The 20,077-nt window shown below is 34.0% G+C and overlaps 1 protein-coding gene across 1 annotated transcript in view; it reads right to left on the bottom strand.

Moving 5' to 3' along the window:
- The window catches only part of PCDH15 (protocadherin related 15), a gene marked incomplete at its 3' end in the record, with an annotated part of 622,267 nt that overhangs the window by 281,217 nt on the left and 320,973 nt on the right, over positions 1-20,077 (bottom strand). The window contains exon 10 of the mRNA XM_084903437.1: positions 8,180-8,288. Coding sequence (XP_084759563.1) covers positions 8,180-8,288 — 109 coding nt within the window. The remainder of the gene's footprint in view (positions 1-8,179; positions 8,289-20,077) is intronic.

Raw genomic sequence — 20,077 nt, 5'->3', positions numbered from 1 at the left:
ACCCTGCCTTCCACGTAGCAGAGAACTTACACAGGTTTGATGAGAGACATAAATATAAATATTTTAAGAAGCTCAATGAAATCCATATATGATGACTTCAAAGAGACTTACACCAAACATTATAATCAAACTCAATGGAGAGACAAAAAGAGAATATTGAAAGCAACTAGAGAGAAGTGACTCGTCACATACCAGGATAATTTTTTATCAGAAAATTTGGAGGTCCTAAGACAGTGAATCAATATATTTAAAGTGCTAAAAAAAACTATAAAAAATAATCCTATATCTAGCAAAACTGTCCTTCAAAAATATCAGAGAAATTAAGACACTCCAGATAAACAAAAGGAAGTTCATTAGGATTAGGTCTACCCTTCAAGAAATGCTCAAGGGTTTCCTGCAGATTGAAATGAAAGGAACTTGAAACAGTAGGAAGAAATAAAGAACATGGTAAAGATACAAACATGGGCAATTGTAAAAGCCAGTATAATGGTAACAACTAAAGGCCCAGTGCACAAAATTCATGGACGTGGTCAGGGCGGGGGGAGGAGGGTCGTCTCAGCACGGCTTGTACTCTCTCACAATCTGGGACATCCCTCTAGCGAACTAGGACTGCTGCCTCCTAACTGATTGCCTGCCTGATCGCTCCTAACCACTCTGCCTGACTGCTTGGTCACCCTAACCATTCACCTGCCTACTTGATCACCCCTAACCACTTACCTGCATGCATGATCATCCCTAACCAACTCTGCCTTGACTGCCTGATCACCCGATTGCCTGCCAGTCTGATCACCCCTAACCACTTGCTTTCCTGCCTGATCACCTTAACTGCCTCTGCCTGCCTGCCTGCCTGATCGCCTCTAACTCCTCTGATCTGCATGCCTGGCTGATGACCCCTAACTGCTTGCCTGCCTGCCTGATTACCCTTAACTGCCTCTGTCTTGGCCCCCACTACCATGGCTTCATCTGGAAGGACATCTGCAATTACCTCTGGAAGGTCTTTAGGCTGTCTGGTCTAATTAGCATATTATGCTTTTATTATTATAGATGCTTAGCCATATCACTTTGTGTTTTCTACATAATTTACGATCTAATGCATTGAAAATAATTATTAGTGAATGTTTTCAGGCACACAATGTATAAATATATAAGTTTGTTATATCAACTGAAAAGAGTAGAGATTGTATTTAAAGGTTCATTTTTTTATTTTGTATATTACTAAAATTAAATTGGTATAAGTTCGAATTAGAGTGTTACAACTTTAGGATGCTATTGTAATCCTTATGAAAAAGACAAAGAAGCCGAAACCGGTTTGGCTCAGTTGTAGAGCGTCGGTCTGCGGACTGAAAGGTCCCAGGTTCGATTCCGGTCAAGGGCATGTTCATTGGTTGCGGGCACATCCCCGGTGGGGGGTGTGCAAGAGGCAGCTGGTCGATGTTTCTCTCTCATCGACGTTTCTGGCTCTCTGTCTCTCTCCCTTCCTCTCTGTAAAAAATCAATAAAATATATATTTTAAAAAAAAGACAAAGAAAATAGTTATAGGATATATGCAAAAGGAAATAAATGAATTTAAACATTGCACTACAAATATTCAACAAAACAGAAGTAACACAGGAAATGAAGAATGATAAAGCTATAAGATATTAAAAACAAAGAGCAAAATAACAGAAGTTCTTCTTTTCAGTAATTATTTTAAATATAAATGAATCAAACTCTCCAATCAACACATAATTCATCTAAAATGTTGCTTCTTCCAGAACACAACCAAAGCTTTGGGTTTTCTCTATCTAGTTCACATCTTGATTTTAATTTTTGGGTTCAAAGTATTCCATTCCCTGATAGTGAATTCCTCAGCTATCCCTTTCATACAACTAAAATTTTGTCAATGATTTTAATCATGGCTTATTCTATGTTTTAAAAGCACATTTTTTGTATTATATTATCCCTATGGTAGATATTACCTCTAATTTAGTTATTCTCTTCCATTAGTTTTAAGTTTATTATTTAAACCATTTAATTTTCTTTGTGCATTTTTGGTAACTCTAATGGAAAACAATAAACTCCATTTCTTGCAATTCTACATTTTTCATATCACTTTAAATATCAATCCATTCCCTTTGCAAGCTTACTTTTAAGCTATTTCTGATAAACAAGAAACTCCATTTTCTTATCCAAAATATTGCCAACAATTCTATAATCCCCTCTCAAACAAACAAACAAACAAACAAAAATCTCAAATTCTCTTTTGTCTCTTAAGAAAACTAAATTATTATATTAGCTGCCAATTCTCAATTTAGGTAAATTCTACAAAGATTGCCTGTTTGTTTGTTTGTTTTTTCTTTTTTTCTTTTGTTTCCCACCACCCCCCCCCCCCATGCATTTGTATAGCAGGACAAGACTAAGATCCTATTCCTGAATCTCTGAAAAGGAAGGTCAGGAATGTACACTTTGAATAACCTCAAGTGAATCTCATGCCCTTTAAATCTTAGAACCACCATGTTAGGGTAGATGAAATATTCACATCTGTGATTTACACATAATAACAAATATAAAACTTTGAACTGAATTTTTGCAAATCATACTACCATTTTGCTGACTAGATGGGTTCAAATCACCAAATCCCTCTCCTACATTTTCCCATATTTTGTCCACATGATTCTACATTGCCTATGTCATTAGCTACTTAATCAGAGTCTTGTCCTTTCATTCTTGTACCACTATTATAACCTCCTAAATCTTCTAATATTCTATTCACTTATAATCACTGAAATAAATTTCAAAAATCCAGTTTAATCTCTCAATTATTAAAAGTTTACTCATTGTTTTCTATGGTCTTCCCCAAAGTGGAATTGAGTTTAAAACAAAACAAAACATCAAATTGCTATTTTTTATTTAGTGATGCAATTTAAATACAATAAGATGCACGTTAGCTTCAATGTTTTTGAGCAATTGTATGGATCCATGTAACTACAACCCTTATTAAAACTTTAATTTTATCTTATCCCAAAATTCCACAAAAATCAGCTTAAATAATTAAAATGCAGACTGACTATTTGTGGTATGTTTGTAGGGACACAGGCGAGAAGTCTTGAGGGAGGTGAGCATGGAAGGGTTGACAGATGCTCTCTCCCATCTGTTTGCTTGCAGCACATTGCTGTGGGTTGGGGTTTACATTTGGCAAGATTAAGTGATCTGTGTTTTGTAGTATTCATTTTCCACCAAGCTAATACTCACAAAATGAATAAGTTCTTGGGAAATATTTTTTCAATGAACCCGAGATTAAAGATAACACTAAAAGTAAACACCAAGAAAGTGGCAGGAGACTTACTCGCTATGCTCCTAGTGCCACGGTCGGCAAACTGAGGCTCGCGAGCCACAGGCGGCTCTTTGGCCCCTTGAGTGTGGCTCTTCCACAATATACCATGGCCTGGGCGAGTCTACTTTGAAGAATGGGCATTAGAAGAAGTTTACTTTTAAAAAATTTGGTTCTCAAAATAAATTTCAATCGATGTACTGTTGATATTTGGCTCTGTTAACTAATGAGTTTGCCGACCACTGTCCTAGTGTAAGGGCTTAATTATCATGTTATTAAATCAAATCATAAAGATTCAAGCATACCTGAAATAATATTAGACTGACAATTTTAAAGCAATTAATAGAATTATTGGAAATGTGGATTTATATCTAATGTAATAAATAATAATCCATGCTCTATGCAGCTATTTAGCATTAAATATTAACTAATGATAGTAATACATGTATACTTTTTAAATATTAGAGGGCTTACTCAAACTTATTTTTAACGCTTGAAATGAAGGATCGAAAAATTATTTAATAAAATAAACAAGAGGGTTCTTGTCCATGAAAAAAACAAACATATTCACTAAAAGAAATCCCTTGAACCTAGCTCAGAAATGGCTGTAGATTTTTTGCTTCCCATCAAGCAGCAATACATTTTCCATCTCCTTGAATCTGAGATGACCTCACTTGCTTTGGTCAATAGATGTAAGTGATTCTGTTCCAGTTCCAGGACTAAGCGGGAACTGGCAGTTTTCATTTTCACTCTCTTAGAAGCCAACAACCAACGCCGGAAAGAAGACTACTGAATGCAGGAGGCCAAATGGAGAAAAGGGGCTAGTAGCCACCTTGGATGCTTAGTTCCAGCTGAATGCAAACATTAGAGTAGCCTCAACTACAGCACGTAAATAAAGCAGAGCGACTCAGTTGATTTCAATCAATATCTAGGAACAGGAGAAATGATGGATCTTTGTCAATTCAGGTCACTAATCTTTGGAGTGGTTTATTGTACAGCAACAGACCACCAAAACACCACCCGCTGTCTCTATAGCTTCCCTTATATTTCTCCAACTTGTATTGTTTTCATATTTTGACAAATTTTGGTTCACTTCCAGTTACTTACCCTGGACTTACCATTTTTCCCACTGACTGTCATATGTAAATGACTGGAATAACACAGCAAACTAAGTATTGAGAAGGATAAATCTTTCCCATAAACCCAGGCCCATAAACAGATGTGCCATTACATGAGAAAAAAAAATAGCTTCTTACTGTACATATTTGATTTAAGTCACTGAGTTTTGGAAGCTCTTTATAAAAAACTTTTCAATTTTTTCCTTTACGAATATATGTCCTTCCTATCTCATTACTGTCAATAATATGTTCATCTATGAACTCATTCTATTCTCTAATTTTTAGGAAAATATATTTTTATGAGTTTCAGTTTTTGTGGCTTATTATTCTGAACTATGTGACCCTTATGTGAAAAAGTACAAGAAGCCCTAATCAGTTTGGCTCAGTGTATAGAGTGTAAGTCTGTGGATTGAAGGGTCCCGGGTTTGATTCCGGTCAAGGGCATGTACTTTGATTGTTGGCACATCCCTAGTAGGAGGTGTGCAGGAGGGAGCCGATGGATGTTTCTCTCTCATCAATGTTTCTAACTCTCTATCCCTCTCCCTTCCTCTATGTAAAAAGTCAATAAAATGTATTTTTTTAAAAGAAAAAGTACAAGAAGTTTAAAAAGTATTCAGAAATTAATAGTTTTCTAAAAGAATTTTCAGAGGAAGCTATAAAAATATGACTGGTATTGATCTCAGTAAATATTACATGTACAGTTGAGGAAACATATCCAAATAATGTGTGCCATAAAATCAAACTTTTTTCTTACTTAAAGGATAATAATAGTAAAAATAATTCACAATACCTCTATCTTATTTTCTAGTAATGAGTTCCTGGTAAAAGAGAAAAGTAAGCCAAAAATCCAAAAAGATAAAGAAGAAAATAGTTTCTAATTTGGTAGAGTTTATTTAAAAATTGAGTAAAAATTCTAGAGAACAAAAGGCATGGAAAAAATGTACCTAATAGACTATGTGCAAGGTTACTTAATGTTTAAAATGCTAGAATGTGGAAAAGGATGTTGTTACAAGCTGTGTGTGTGTGTGTGTGTGTGTGTGTGTGTGTGTGTGTGTGTGTTGCTTCTCTTACCATTGTTGAATGACTAAGGAAACATGCTTCCTTTTTTTTCCTAATGGGAAAAACAACATCAAGTAATGTTATTTGAGCACTAACTTTTTCCAAACACTAGACATATTTATATAATTAGATCAAATCCTCCAAACCTTTTTATAGAAAGATCAATTTTGATCAACTCCATTTTAAAGAGGAGCAATCTGAAGCAGAGAGGTTAGTAATTTGCCTAATATTACATGTTGGCAAGCATTAAAGTAGAATTTGAACATAGGCAGTAAAAATACAGAAGTTGTGTTCTCTACACCTATCATGTCTGCCTTCTAGAAATATCAGTACTATGAAAGGATATTACTTTACTTAACATAGATGTGAAAGCAAATTTACTGTTAGAAGTTATGTTTATTCTTTAGGACTATCCACCATCCTGCAGTTAGAAATTGATGGCACTTACCATTATGTCATGTTTATGCTCTGATTTCTACATTGGTTCCTCATTTCACTCAGAGCAAATTACAGAGTAGATCATTAGTATTCAAAACTCTGTATTTCCTGGCCTTCTCTTATTTCTCACCCCTTCTTTCTATTTTCTCTTCACTCACAATTCTTCAGTGCTCCTGGCCTCCTTGATGTTTCTGAAATAAGCCAGGCAAACTCCAGCTTTTATCTATGCCTTTCCACATATCAACATCCCTAACTCCTTCAACTTCTATAAGACTGGGTTCAAATCCCACCTCTTTAATGAAGCATATCCTGATCATCTTATTTAATACTGAAACTTATATTGCAACACCTCTTCTGTACTTCCAATCCTGCTTACCCAGTTTATTTTTTCCATAGCTCCAGCCACCACCTATCTTTTATAAATACGTGTATTTATTTGTTTGTTTATTATATTAATTATTTATTGCTGGTCCCTGTTGCCAGAAAACCAGCTTTATAACATAAGGAATATGCCTTGCTCCATAGAGTAGTTGTTTTTATTTAAAGAATGAATACATTAAATTTTATTTTTGTTAGTCCTCAGCCAAGGTTATTTTTTCCATTGATTTTTAGAGAGAGTGGAAGGGAAGGGGGAGAAACAGAGGGTTACATCAATGTGAGAGATACACATTGATTGGTGGCCCCTGCACACTTCCTGACTGGGGCCAGGGATCTAGCTTGCAATTGATGTATACACCCTTGACTGGAATCAAAATCAAGACCCTTCAGTACACAGATCAACACTATAGTCATTGAGCCAAACTGGCTAGGGCAATACATGTAATATTTAAATGTGAAAAACCTTATGAATGCCATGGATATCAGCCCACTCTAAGTAACATGTCCCGAAAGACTATTTTTAAATTTCATCCTTTGGACTTCACACATGCTGCATTCTCTATCTAGATCATTTGTCTGCCATTTTCTACCCAGAAATCCCAGTCTTCCTACTGAAATAACTCTTCCTAAGTAATTCTCTTAGAAAACCTTAGCACTCTCCTCCCATAAGCCCACATGATATGTCTCATATTTTATTGATAGTGCTTAAAACTATGTATATCATTTTACCTTTTGACATGTTTTTAGTTATATGCTCTATCTCACCTTAGCTTGGAACATTGAACCCTCGTAGTCCTATCTACAGCATCTGGTGCAGTGATTGACATACCTCAAACCTTCAGTTAATTACATGAAAAATGCCTATTTCTGTTTATCTATGACAAGAGTCCTATAGACTTAAAGGAAGCTTCTGTTTATGCTCAAAAGAGTTTTTTAAAAATGTAATAGTCTAATCTCAGCCACTGGTATATGATATATTCTAGAGACCAAATGCTTGGAACAAAATTGAGTTTTCCTTACCGATAGCATTTTTAAGTATATCATCATATTTTGAAATCTAAGGTCTGCAGATTGTTGGGTTCTTATATGTAGATGGGGCATAGGAATAGAAAGAGTTTGAGGGTAATGTTGAATTCCACTGAATAGTTATTTTCAAACATACTTTGAAAGCAACTCTTCCTTCACGAAGGGATGCATGGTCTGTCTCAGATGCATCTGTCTATCCAGAGACTAAAAGCCTTGCAAAGCAGCAGCATCCATATTTCAGCAAAATCAATTCATGTGGGGAAAAAGCAATTTGGGTAACATAATTAAGTTCTCATCATTTTTTCTTTTGGTACAATTAGCGGTATATGCACAAGGATGAATTAAGACAGCTTCTGTGAAATTTTTCAAGAAAAAAATTAGCCAAGGGAATAATGTATTATGTACCCTTGGGCTAATTATGATCTCTCTCTTTCTCCCATATGGCTCTAAATGCCCTTATTTAATTCAGCCATATATTTTCAGAATTATGTATCTGCATCCACCCATGATAAAATACTGATAGAGCAAACTGTGAGTTTTACTTTTTTTTTCTTAAGAGAATTCTTCAGGAGGTGAAATTGAGAAAAACACCAATACGTAGATTAATCTCTTATTTTTAAAAGTGGTTTTACTGCTTCAGTAAAAGTTTTTCTTTTTGTTCTTGTACACATTTCACTGAACTGATTCTGAGAAGGAAAAAAAAAATCTTATGTTTGTTTGTACTTAGTAACAATAATTTCCAAAAAGAAAATATTTATTATTAAAGTTGTTTCCTCTGACTTGAGACAAGTGTTTTCCTACATGATTCCAGAGTGATAACTTAAAGTATAAAATGTCAGCAGATACAAACCAACAAGGATGGAATAGAGGATGCCCGGCCTATCTGATGGCGGCTGAATATTCCGGTCCTGATCAATGGCTTGGATGGGTGGGGTAACGATGATGGGATTCAGTTCTTCCTGAAATAAATAAAGCCAGAGAGTTTAGTTCAGCTTCATTCATAATACCTTGTGAAAAAATTGACATTACACCATTATAGTGTGGACAGCTAGATGACAACTGAGTCAGTAGTTTAACTCAGATTTTAATATTGGTAATATAACACCGTAGGCTGGTTAATCTTGAATCTGAAGGAGCAAGGTGACCTCCAAGTTGAAATAAAAAAGACATAGTAATTACCTGCATAGAACTTTATACAAGGAATTTCTCTTAAAAGGAAAGCAAGGGAGCTAGATATCAATAAATTTTAAATTTCTGTAGATCATCTTATCAAAAGAAATATAGAACTACCAAGCATTGTTGTTATATTCTATTTAAGATTGGCAAGCATTTTCCTACGAAGGACCAGATAATAAATATGTGTAGGCTTTGCCAGGCATAAACTCTCTGTTGTAGCTTCTCAACTTTGCCATTGTAACAGAAGAGCAGCAAGTGGACATGACTATGTTGAAATACAACTTTAATTATAAAAACAGTGGGGAATAGGACATAAGTTTACGCTGATACTAGATTATGATGGGTATGCTGAAAAAACAAATGTGCACTCTGCAGAGATAAGCTTGGGAAATATTTTATAAAATATAATTTGAAAAAGTTAATCTACTACAGGTCTTTTCAGAGGCTTAAGTGTGTTATTTTGCATAATGATTACCAGAAAAGGAGGTATTACTAGCACATTTCCTAGAATCACACATAAACATCTCTTTGAACTAATACTCTTAATACACAGTATATGGGTTTAAGTATTTACAACCTTTAGTCCAAAAATGTAAGTGGTAATTATAAAGGAAAATAAAGTATATCTCAATATCTGACAGTTTCAGGTTCTAATGAATTAGTACACTGTTCTTTTCTATTAGTTCTTCTCAGGTAAAAGACCTTGAAACATATGTACTTTTATGCAAAACCAGTAGTTTACAATCCCAGCAGAAACATACAATTCTGGCATGCTAAGAAAGAGTAATGATATTTTGAGCCCTGGCCGGTGTACCTCAGTGGATAGAGTATCAGACCACACACCAGTCACGTGTTTGATTCCCAGTGAAGGGCACATACCTGGGTATGTGCAGGGCACATACAGAAGGCACCCAAGACACATTGATGTTTGTCTCTCCTTTCCTCTCTCTCCCTCCCTTTTACTCTCTCTAAAAAGAAATAAATTAATTAATAAATATTTTGAAAAATAATTATTTTGAAAAACTAATATTTTGTAAAAAGAGTTGAATTTCCATCTTATTACTGAGCAGAATAATGACTTTGTTCCTTTAATATCAATAAATTCAGTTCTTTTTGTTTTTCATACCTCAATTGTTTCACAAAAATTAAAATATCTTCATATTATCTAATGATTGACATTTTTATATTGGTTGAGCCTATTCAACATAAATTTTGACTAGAGATCAAAGGAATAAATGATCCGTTGGTTCTATTAGAATGTTATACACCATTTTCAGAATTACTATTATATAATTTCAAACTCTAGACAATGTTTGCTGAATTCTAGTTTTTATATCTTTTCTTGGTGCTTAGCCATTATTTTCTCCACTTGGATCTAAAACTTCTGTGATCATTTACTGCTGGTAGTGTGTGGGTATGATTGTTGATGAGATGAAAAATGGCTGATAATGCATTTTTTTATTATAGATATATGTTATTTTTCTTTTCAACCTTCTGTGAAAAAAATCTTCTCTTTAAAAAAGTCGGTCTGCGGACTGAAACAGGTCCCAGGTTCGATTCTGGTCAGGGGCATGTACATTGGTTGCGGGCACATTCCTGGTGGGGGGTGTACAGGAGACAGCTGGTTGATGTTTCTCTCTCATCAGCGATGTTTCTAGCTCTCTATCTCTCTCCCTTCCTCTCTATAAAAAATCAATAAAATATATTTTAAAAAATAAAAAATAAAAAAGTTATGGGCAATGTGAAAATTGTCAATTGCTTTGTTCTCTATCCATCACATTGCTGTGCCTCTTTCTCTCCATTTTACTTTCTCCCTATCCCTTTTCCTCTCTACCTGCCTTCCCCCGCCAACACACAAACATGTACATTTCCAATTGTCAGTTGACTTTCTACATACCCTGTTTCCCCGAAAATAAGACAGTGTCTTATATTAATTTTTTCTCCCAAAGTTGCGCTAGGTCTTATTTTCAGGGGATGTCTTATCTTTCCATGCGCTAAGTCTTATTTTCGGAGGAAGTCTTATTTTTAGGGAAACACGGTAGTACCTATATTTCTCCATAAAGTGAAAAAATCCCAATGCTGTTCAAAGCACATGTTTGAATGTAGAAGTTATGGGTTTATCAGATCTTCCTAGCCACTTCTCAAAGGAATCTGATGGTATCAGCCAATGTCAGCTTACAGCTGAGCTACATTACTCCTGGTTCAACTATAATTAACACTGAAGTAACTTTTCCAAAAAGTGTGAATCTTCTTAGATCTCGAGAGACATTACAAATCTCAGGATTTTCTGAAATCCCATCTCATTTCCTATGATCAGGGCAATATACCAAGCATTCCTAATTAGACTCCAGCTTTTTGAAATAACTTAATTACTTACCTAATTAGAAAAATATTCTGAGCTGTTTTATTAGAGCTAAATGTGAACAGATCATGATATTTAGGATGTCCCTGCTAATCACCTTCACTCTGCTTATTTCTTTAGCACTGTTAAGTAATCAACATATAAGAGGTGTTAAGAGTTTTGGTAGCCACAGTGTTTAAACATCCTCTTTCTATACCATCTAAATCTGTTGGAATAAACAATGGAGTTTTAATCATATTCTTTAGAGTTACATAAAGAATAAAAATTTTAAAATAACATAGCAAACAGCCAAGAAGGAGGACAAAGTGCTAATTAAATTCCATATTTTTTCATATGTCATATAGTGAGATATGAATACATAAAAGAAACAAGTGTGCTATTTAGAATTACGTTGATAATAATCAGAAAAATTAAAAATGGAAATAGCAAACTCTAAATATCTCAGGAGAGTTAGCTTGGAAGTGAGAGTAGGTGGGATAAAAGATAAGTATTTAAAGCCATTCAGTCTCATTTGACTATGTAGTTAGTTACCATGCCCTGTACTAGTTTTAATATTTTGAAGACATAAAGTACAGTAGGGAGAATAAAAGAATGTCCTCTCTTGGTAAAGGCTTCAATAAGTTTCTGAAAGATTTGGACAACTGTAATTGTCTTAAATAATTTATTAGAACTGAAATTTTGTCTTATAATACTAACAGCTAATCTTTAAAAAGGGTGTTTTTTCTTTCTCATGCTACTATTTATGAGTTTTTCAGGAAACCCAGAGTTAAAGGTAAAAATAATGTATTCTCCAATATGATTTCTAAGATTATTTCCCAAAGCAATTGTGATATTTGATTCTTGAGAAATTTTTGTCACTAGAAATACAGTCATATATTGTATAATGACATTATAGTCAACACTGGACTTCATATAAGTTAGTGGTCCTGAAAGAGTATAGCAGTGCTGAATAATTCCTCTAGCCCAGTGATGCAGTAGCCCAACACAACATCATCATAGTGCAAGTATGACTGACTTGAGCCTTCTCAGTCTATAGTAGTAATGCTACCTATTGGCTGTAAATACCTGAGGGCACTCATCTGGGTCCACAAAGCTGCCATGGACATAGCCTGTCTCTCTTTTAAATTTATCTTTATTGTTGAAAGTATTACAGATGTCCCCTTTGTTTGTTTTCTGCCTCTTCCCAGGCCTTTACCCCTATATTGTCTCTGTCCCTGACCTATGCATATATGTATACTGGTATATGCATATAAGTTCCCCAGTTAATCACCTGCCCTCCCTATGCCCCCCAACCACTCAATCCCCTTCCCCCATCTTCCCTCTGAAATTCCTGTTTGTTCCATGTTTCTATGTCGCTGGATCTATTGTGTTCATCAGTTTTTGTTTATTTGTTTATTTTTCATTAGAGTCCACATTTGAACAAGATCATGACATGGTTTCTTTCAAAACCAATGTTACCACTGGACTGACCCTTGGCATTTATTATGCTTTCAAGACACCCTTCAGTGATAACCATTAGGAAACTTTGAAGAAAGAATAAAGTTTATTACTTACTATCCTTGGACCATACAAGGCAAACCAAGGGGCACACAGGGAGGCCACAGGTGGAGAGAAAGAGTGAGCATGTGCAGGGACCGGGATCTGCTTTTACTGGTGAGGAAAGTGGGGCCTACAGTTTCAAGGGCTCACTCTTTATTGGTGAATTTAAAACATAGGGGCAGGAACCCAAAGGGCAGAAAGAGAAATCAAATGCAAGTAGCCCAAATGGTCAGTTAGTGAGATAACCAAGATCTCCATAATACAGGAGCCGCTGTGGGCGGAGGCATGCTGACCATTCGATTCTATGACAGGCCGAATGTTTATTGGAGATTTCCAGCTTTGAAGTGGAGGCCTGAACAATAAAACCTTACTAGTAAATCAAGCACTCCCATTACAAGAAGAAAATTCAACTTTGAGGACTCACACTACAGTTACTCCTGTGTTTGTGGAGACCCTGGGGTAGACAAACCTACCGCACTGCCAAAGGTATAAAAGTATAGCACATACTATTGCAGTAGGAGACCATCCCATCTATGTAGTGCAAATGCACTCTATGACTTCCCCACCACAAGGAAGCCACCTAATGATGCATTCCTCAGGACATATCCCAATCGTTAAGTGGTACATGACTATACATGACATTAAAGGATACTGTGGTTTGTTTAGGATGGTACTGTTTCATATTTAGTACATGTTTTCATAAAGATAACTAGTATTTATCTTAGAAAACAATATGTGTATTCATTAGAAAAAACAACATAGATAACATGCATCATTTTTTTTTTAACTTTTCCAACAAAATCTCTCTAGTAGATACAACCTTGGGCATTGAAAAGGTATGCATATAAGCAGGAAAAACCCAAAGGGAAACTACTCCTTAAGATCAGCAAAAATTGTAGTTATTTACAATATTTACCAAATAGTCCATATTTAATACATTTTCATCAATTTGTATTTTTAATGAAATATCCAACCTGGTAAGAGATCACTACTCTCAAGTAGCCTTTATTGTACCTACTACTGGTACTAAGAAAATAGTACAGTGATGCTACTAACAGAACAACATCCACAATTCTTGGGAGAATGCAAGTCATTCAGAAATGTATTTCTTTTGAAGAGTAGGTTATCTGCATGTGGATAGCAACAATTGTTCCTTATTCCTCTCCTTCCCCCTCACTTCACTTAGCTTCAAATTTTATTGTATTGTTTACAGAGGAACAATTCACTGAAGAAATTAGAAACTTACCCATGGCTCAAATTTGCTTAGTTATCCTTAAGGGATACTAGTAGTTCACAATGTTCCTCCATCCTGGCATACTTGTCATAATTACCTCTTTACCTAAAGCCTTATTGGCTTGTGAGCAGAAAATACCTTAACTGTGTTTATAACCTGCAACCTAGTGCCTCAGAGTTTTCAACATATTTTCTTAATCAAGTTGAATTCTAGGAGATCCATAAAAAAGCCATCCAAACACTAGAGTTCTATTGTACCTCGCCTCTAAAGCACATGCTTTCTTTGTAGTCTCCTTCACATACATATATTGCATATAACTTTTTAATTTTATTTTTATTTATCTTTATTGTTGAAAGTATTACAGATGTACCCTTCCTCCACCATTAACTCCCTCCTTCCCACTCTTGCCCACTCCCCAAGCCTTCACAGCACTATTGTCTGTGTCCATGGGTTATGCATATATGCATATACGTTCTGTGGTTAATCTCTTCTCACCATCCCCTCACCCCCTACCCTCTGAAAACCATCAGTCTGTTGTATGCTTCCATGTCTCTGGATCTATATTATTGGTCAGTTTATTTTGTTACTTAGATTCTACATATAAGTGAGATCATGTGATATTTGTCTTTCTCTGACTGGCTTATTTCACTTAGCATAATAATATCCAGGTCCCTCCATGCTGTCTCAAAAGGTAAGAGCTGTTCTTTTTTTTTTGCTTTATTGTCTTGTTTTTCTTTCATTTGTTTGTTTGTTTATTATAACTGCATAGTATTCCATTGTATAAATGTGCCAAAAATTTTTTTTTGTTTTTTGTTATTTTATTTTTTTTTATTTTTATTTTTTTAATATATTTTATTGATATATTTTATTGATTTATCCACTTATTTATTGATGGGCACTTGGACTGCTTCCAGATCTTAGTATATAATTAATGCTTCTATAAACCTAGGGGTGCATATATTCTTACAGTTGTGAATAACAGTGGTGAAAATGGACATCCCTGTCTTGTCCCTGATTCTAAGGGAAATGTTTTAATTTTCCCCGTTGAGTATGATGTTATCTGTGGTTTTGTCATATATGGCCTTCATTATGTTCAGAATGTTCCTTCTTTTCCTACTTTGCTGAGAGTTTTTATCATAGATGGGTGCTGGATTTTGTCAAATGCTTTTTATGTATATATTGATATGATCATGATTTTTATTCTAAATTTTGTTTATGTGATGTACCATGTTAATTGATTTGCACTATTGCATCCCAGGAATAAATCACACTGTTCATATGGTCTTTTTAATGTATTGCTGGATCTGGTTTGCTAATATTTTATTGAGGATTTTAGTGTCTCATTCATCAGAGATGTTGGTCTATAATTTTCTTTATTTATAATGTCCTGATCTGGTTCTGGAATTAGGATAATGCTGGGCTCAAAAATTAGCTTAGCAGTCTTTCCCCCTCTTAAATTTTGTGATAGTTTGAGAAGGTTAGGTGTTAGTTCCTTTTTGACCTATGAAGTTTACGTATGTGTGTAGGTGAAAACTAGAGATACAAAAAACATGCAATGACTTAACAAAAGGAATAAGACCCTTAAAATGTTGGATTTATGGGAAACTAACCACAAAATTAAGGGAGATAAAGATGACACAATGCCAAACAAGGAAATACTATCTAACTGCATTTGTAATGAACATGAACACACACACACACACACACACACACACACACACACTACAAAACTACTGCCCTTATTAATAAAATTTGAGAATTTAGAACCATGTTACTACTTTGTATATTATATTTTCTTTAAGAATTATTTTAAATACCTGCATTCAATTACAGATATAGTTATAGGTTTAGATATAGAAAGTAAATTTTTATTGGTTTATACTTAGATTTTATTTTGTTTTATTGGTTTTTAAGGTCATGTCTAAATATTTATATCATGATTTAGTTAATTTTAAAGTATTTCATTTTTACTCAACAGTCAAGTAACATGTCTTTGAGTATTTTTTTTCAGTAAAACATGTGAGTTCTCATATGTAAGAATATTAATTACTTTATAATTGAAAATTTAACTAAATTTCAGATTTTCTAAAGATAAACTTTTCCTCCACTTACAAATATTCCTTTATTGTCTACGAGCTTCAATTACTAGGGAAAATAAATCAAAGTTCTACCTAATATTTAGTTCCTTTAAGTTTTTCTTCTATTTGGTAAAAATTTGCTTTTGTCTTGAAATAAAAGTAAGATATTGTAATTTCCTAAAGTATTAGTCTCTTTGCCTTAACTTTGTGTTCATATTGAACACTTCCAATATGCATGCATAAGGGCTTTATAAAATCCCAATAGATTTTTTTCTTTCTACTGTATCTTTGTTATTGCACTAGCTTATACTGCCTGCTTTCTTTATTAACACAAATTCATCATTTTTATCTTTCCATCTGATATTCATTGTTCTATTCCCCCTGTCAATTATTCTATAGTCTAGTAGAATTCTCAAACATGTAATGGTGTGCTGCAATATGGTAAGAATATTCTTTTTTAACCAGGATCATACAGTCTGAGTGTTGCCTTTTAAGTGACCTAGCTTCAGTGAACTTATCCCTTTTCTGACCTATAAAATAGACATTACTATTACCTTCTTTACTAAGAGATTTGTTAATTAATTAAATAAATGCTTATAAAAACTTACTGAAATACTCCTAGCAAGTTATAAAAATGTATTAGTTATTATTAGTTACTAACAACATTGCAATTTTTGGTTTTATGTTTTCTGTCTTTAATCTTTTTTAGTTTCATTATTTCAGTTATGTTTTTTTTTTTCTTCTCTATCAGTATATTTATTTCTTCTTTATTGAGTTTTACCTGCAACTCATACTTTTTAAAAAATAAATAACTTGGTATTTTTTTCCAATAAGTCTTCTGAAAAAGTTTTTCCCCTTTTTATCTTGAGTATAAAATTTTTCCTCAAGTCCTGGTTGGTGTGTCCCAGTTGGTTGAGCATCCTTCCATGCACCAAAGTCACTGGTTCAATTCCTGGTCAGGGCACAAACCTGAGTTGAGAGTTGGATCCCCAGGAGGGAGCATTCAGAAGACAGCTGATCAATGTTTCTTTCTCTCTCCCTCTCACTTCCTTTTTCTATCTCTCTAAAATTAATAATTATATATATTTTTAAAATGTTCTCCTCAAATGCTACAGAATCTTTCATGGTCTTCAAGTATGTATGATTAGTGTCTGAGACAGATGACTGTTGCCTTTGCAATTGTGAAGTTCCCATATTTCTGTGGTAGTGACCTGAAAATCAACCTTTATCACTCTGTGAACTTCTTTTCACCTTCTCTTTCAAGACTGCAGCAATCTTATGCTAGTATGGACAAAGATTCCTTGTTTTTAGTGTTGATGCAACTTTTCATCTATTTTTTTTTAATGCCCCAATAAGTATTTCAGTAAGGCCATGAATAAAGATAAAGCAGACACCTAAAGCTATCTTACATATCAATCAAGACCTTTTTACTCTCGGTTTATGAGCAGGAAAATGACAAGATAAAAGAGGTGTGAGATAAAATTATGTTTTTATCTGTGAATAAGATTGACACTCTGAGGTAAATGTTTCTCCTCTAACTTTTCCCACTAGAAGGATAATTGCTCATTTCTCACTATTCTCACATTATTCTTTCACTTGCCTCAGACTGTTGCTCAGAGCATGCACATTCTCAGTTTATCACAGCATATTATATATAGAGCAGTGCAGTCCAGAGGAGAGCAGGCTGCCATCAGAGTGAGAAAGAACAAAGTACAAAATTATGCTCTAAGCTTATTAGCTATATGAATACTTACTATGTTTAAAATTCAGTATTCTAAGTGTATAATAGTAACATTAACTTATATCAAATTATATGAATTAATATCATATTCATTTAATCACAAAGCTTTTCTCAACTTAAAGAAATGTTTTACAGTTCCTTGCAGTAACTGTCCAGGTTAACATTCAATAAATATCAGTTGTTAAAGGTCTACTTATTCTATTTATGTGTAAATTTCTTTCTGATCTAGGATATATAAATACATCAAACAGGACCATTAATATATCTTTCATTGTTAGTGACTTGATATCTTATTGATTAGACATTTATTCCATGTGAGAATATCAAAGTTATGATATTTTTCATACATATTTTTGCGTATGTCTTTACAAAGTAGAGTTCACAGTCAGCAGATTAAAAAACCACTAGTAATAGTAATAACAAGGATAATATCTTTGAGTAAGCACATTGCCTGGCACCTTGTAGATGCTTCATTAACATTAAGGATCTTGACAATTTGGCGACAGCAGTGAATCATATCTTTTATTCACTTATCATTCTATATAATAATGCATAGCACAGACCATATAATAATTGATCCATAAACTGCTCTCTTGCTGTTTGAGGTAATGACATGTTTTACAGGGTCACTTACGGAATCATTTCTGAACTTGGCCACAATGTGACCTAGGTTAGGGAGCAGCAGGTTTAATGTCTGTATTTGTTCCACTAGTTTCCAAATTCTACTCTTACAATGTTATTGTGAATTGAATGGAAATTCAAATTTCAAGGAAAAAAACTTTGCATGATCAGATGCTTCAAAGAAGGTGGATAAGTCCACTATAAAACATTTATTGAAAATAATAATAATTCATAGTATTATTTTGATATTTGAGCTCTATATATCACTAAAGCTATTGTCAAATAAGGATTTGTAAAGAACATTGATAAACAATTTTATTACTTAAAAACAAAAAAATATATATTGCTTTTGTTGTCTTATAAATCTGGACTAATGAAAAAGAAACATTAGTTATTAATAACTTGATTTTATATACACAATTTAACTTTTAGAAAAATGTATTAATTAATTTTGTCATCTTTATTTATATTAAAATATTTATAGGTATACATTAAATTTGGTAATCATTAAATGGCATAGTAATTTTTCATGACTTTAAAAAAACTATTATTTCATTAATTTTTAACCTGGTTTCATAGATATCAAATAATGTATTTTTAATTTAGCAGACCCTATAGCCATTTAATACTAGCTAGAGAAAAAGATGCTAATGGCATTTTAAGTTATAATATATTTAATCTGATATGTTAAAATTCTTAAACATAAAATCCATTTGTGCACCAGGTTGAGGAAAAATAGAGTAGCAGTAATTATATCCTCACTCCCAATATTCTTATGAAATTAATAAAATGGGGAATAAGTATAAGTAATTTTTGATAAACAGTATCATGGTACATATTGTATCCCAGGTATTGAAGACTAAACTTATGCTATTGGATGTTGATTTGGAACATACAATACTTTAAACTTTTGACTCCTTTCATGTTATTGAATGTTGGGTGAAGGAAAAGAAGCATCCTTTTGTTACAGTAGGCTGTAGGACTCACCCCAAAGTTACTCTGCATGAATTAATCAGCGAGGAGAAGAATTGTAAAGATTATGCAAGCCTTCTTTTAACAAATAGAAAACGTACAGAACTGCACTCAAATGGGAATTCACAGCAGGATACACAAGTACAATAAGGTTCTAATGCTTTCTAGAACTATGTCACCTGCATTTCTTAACAATATAAAGTGAGCAAAAATAAAGGTTCACTTTTTTTTTTTGACAGAAAGACCTGACACGATTGTATCTGCCTCACTGAACAGTAAAAAAATGCTTGACAGAACACATCTAATAACAGCCTGTAGCCTTATTTCCCATGCACACTCACTCAGCTCCCTCAGCCAGCTTCTGAATCACTAACAAGAATACCAAGCTTCCCGAAACACAACCATTAGCAACATTTAATTCCTCTAGCATCCTGAAGGGCCCAGGAAGACTTGTTCGCAGTGTTTGAAAGGAGTATGACCAGGGCTTGTATTCAGACTTCTGTTTGTCCTTGCAGTAGGACTGCTACCTTAAACCACTACAGGGAGCCTTTGATAACTCTGGATGCTAATGCCCGCAGGGCACTGATAGATCTTCATATATCTTTTTTCAAATGGCATTCTTGATATGTGCCCCCAGGGTCTCTTGGAAGCATCTCTACACTTTTCAATTTTTCTCCAGAAGTTCAATGTAATAATTTTTTTTCTCCCCTGTTGCTGGCGGTAAGTTTGTCTTCCCCAAAGAATGCATTTATTTATCGCTGTATTGACCATTACACCTGCACTGGTCGCCTTTGTTTAAAATTAAAAAAAATTAAAACAAAAATGCAGTTGTTGGGCTTGATCTCGGGAAGCAAATATAATCATAATGCATTTGGATAGCTCTAAATAATCTGAATTTTGTAAAAAATACCTCAGGGAAATTTTATATACAATAGTGATTTATGCAAATTACATACCCTCCTAACTATTTCTAACAATTCTTTCTTCTTTGGACCTTTATTTCTCTCTCCACCGTAAATAAGACG

This window comes from Pipistrellus hanaki, assembly GCF_964339955.1.
Source record: "Pipistrellus hanaki genome assembly, chromosome: 14".
NCBI lineage: Eukaryota > Metazoa > Chordata > Mammalia > Chiroptera > Vespertilionidae > Pipistrellus > Pipistrellus hanaki.
This window is presented reverse-complemented; position numbering and strand designations above follow the sequence as displayed.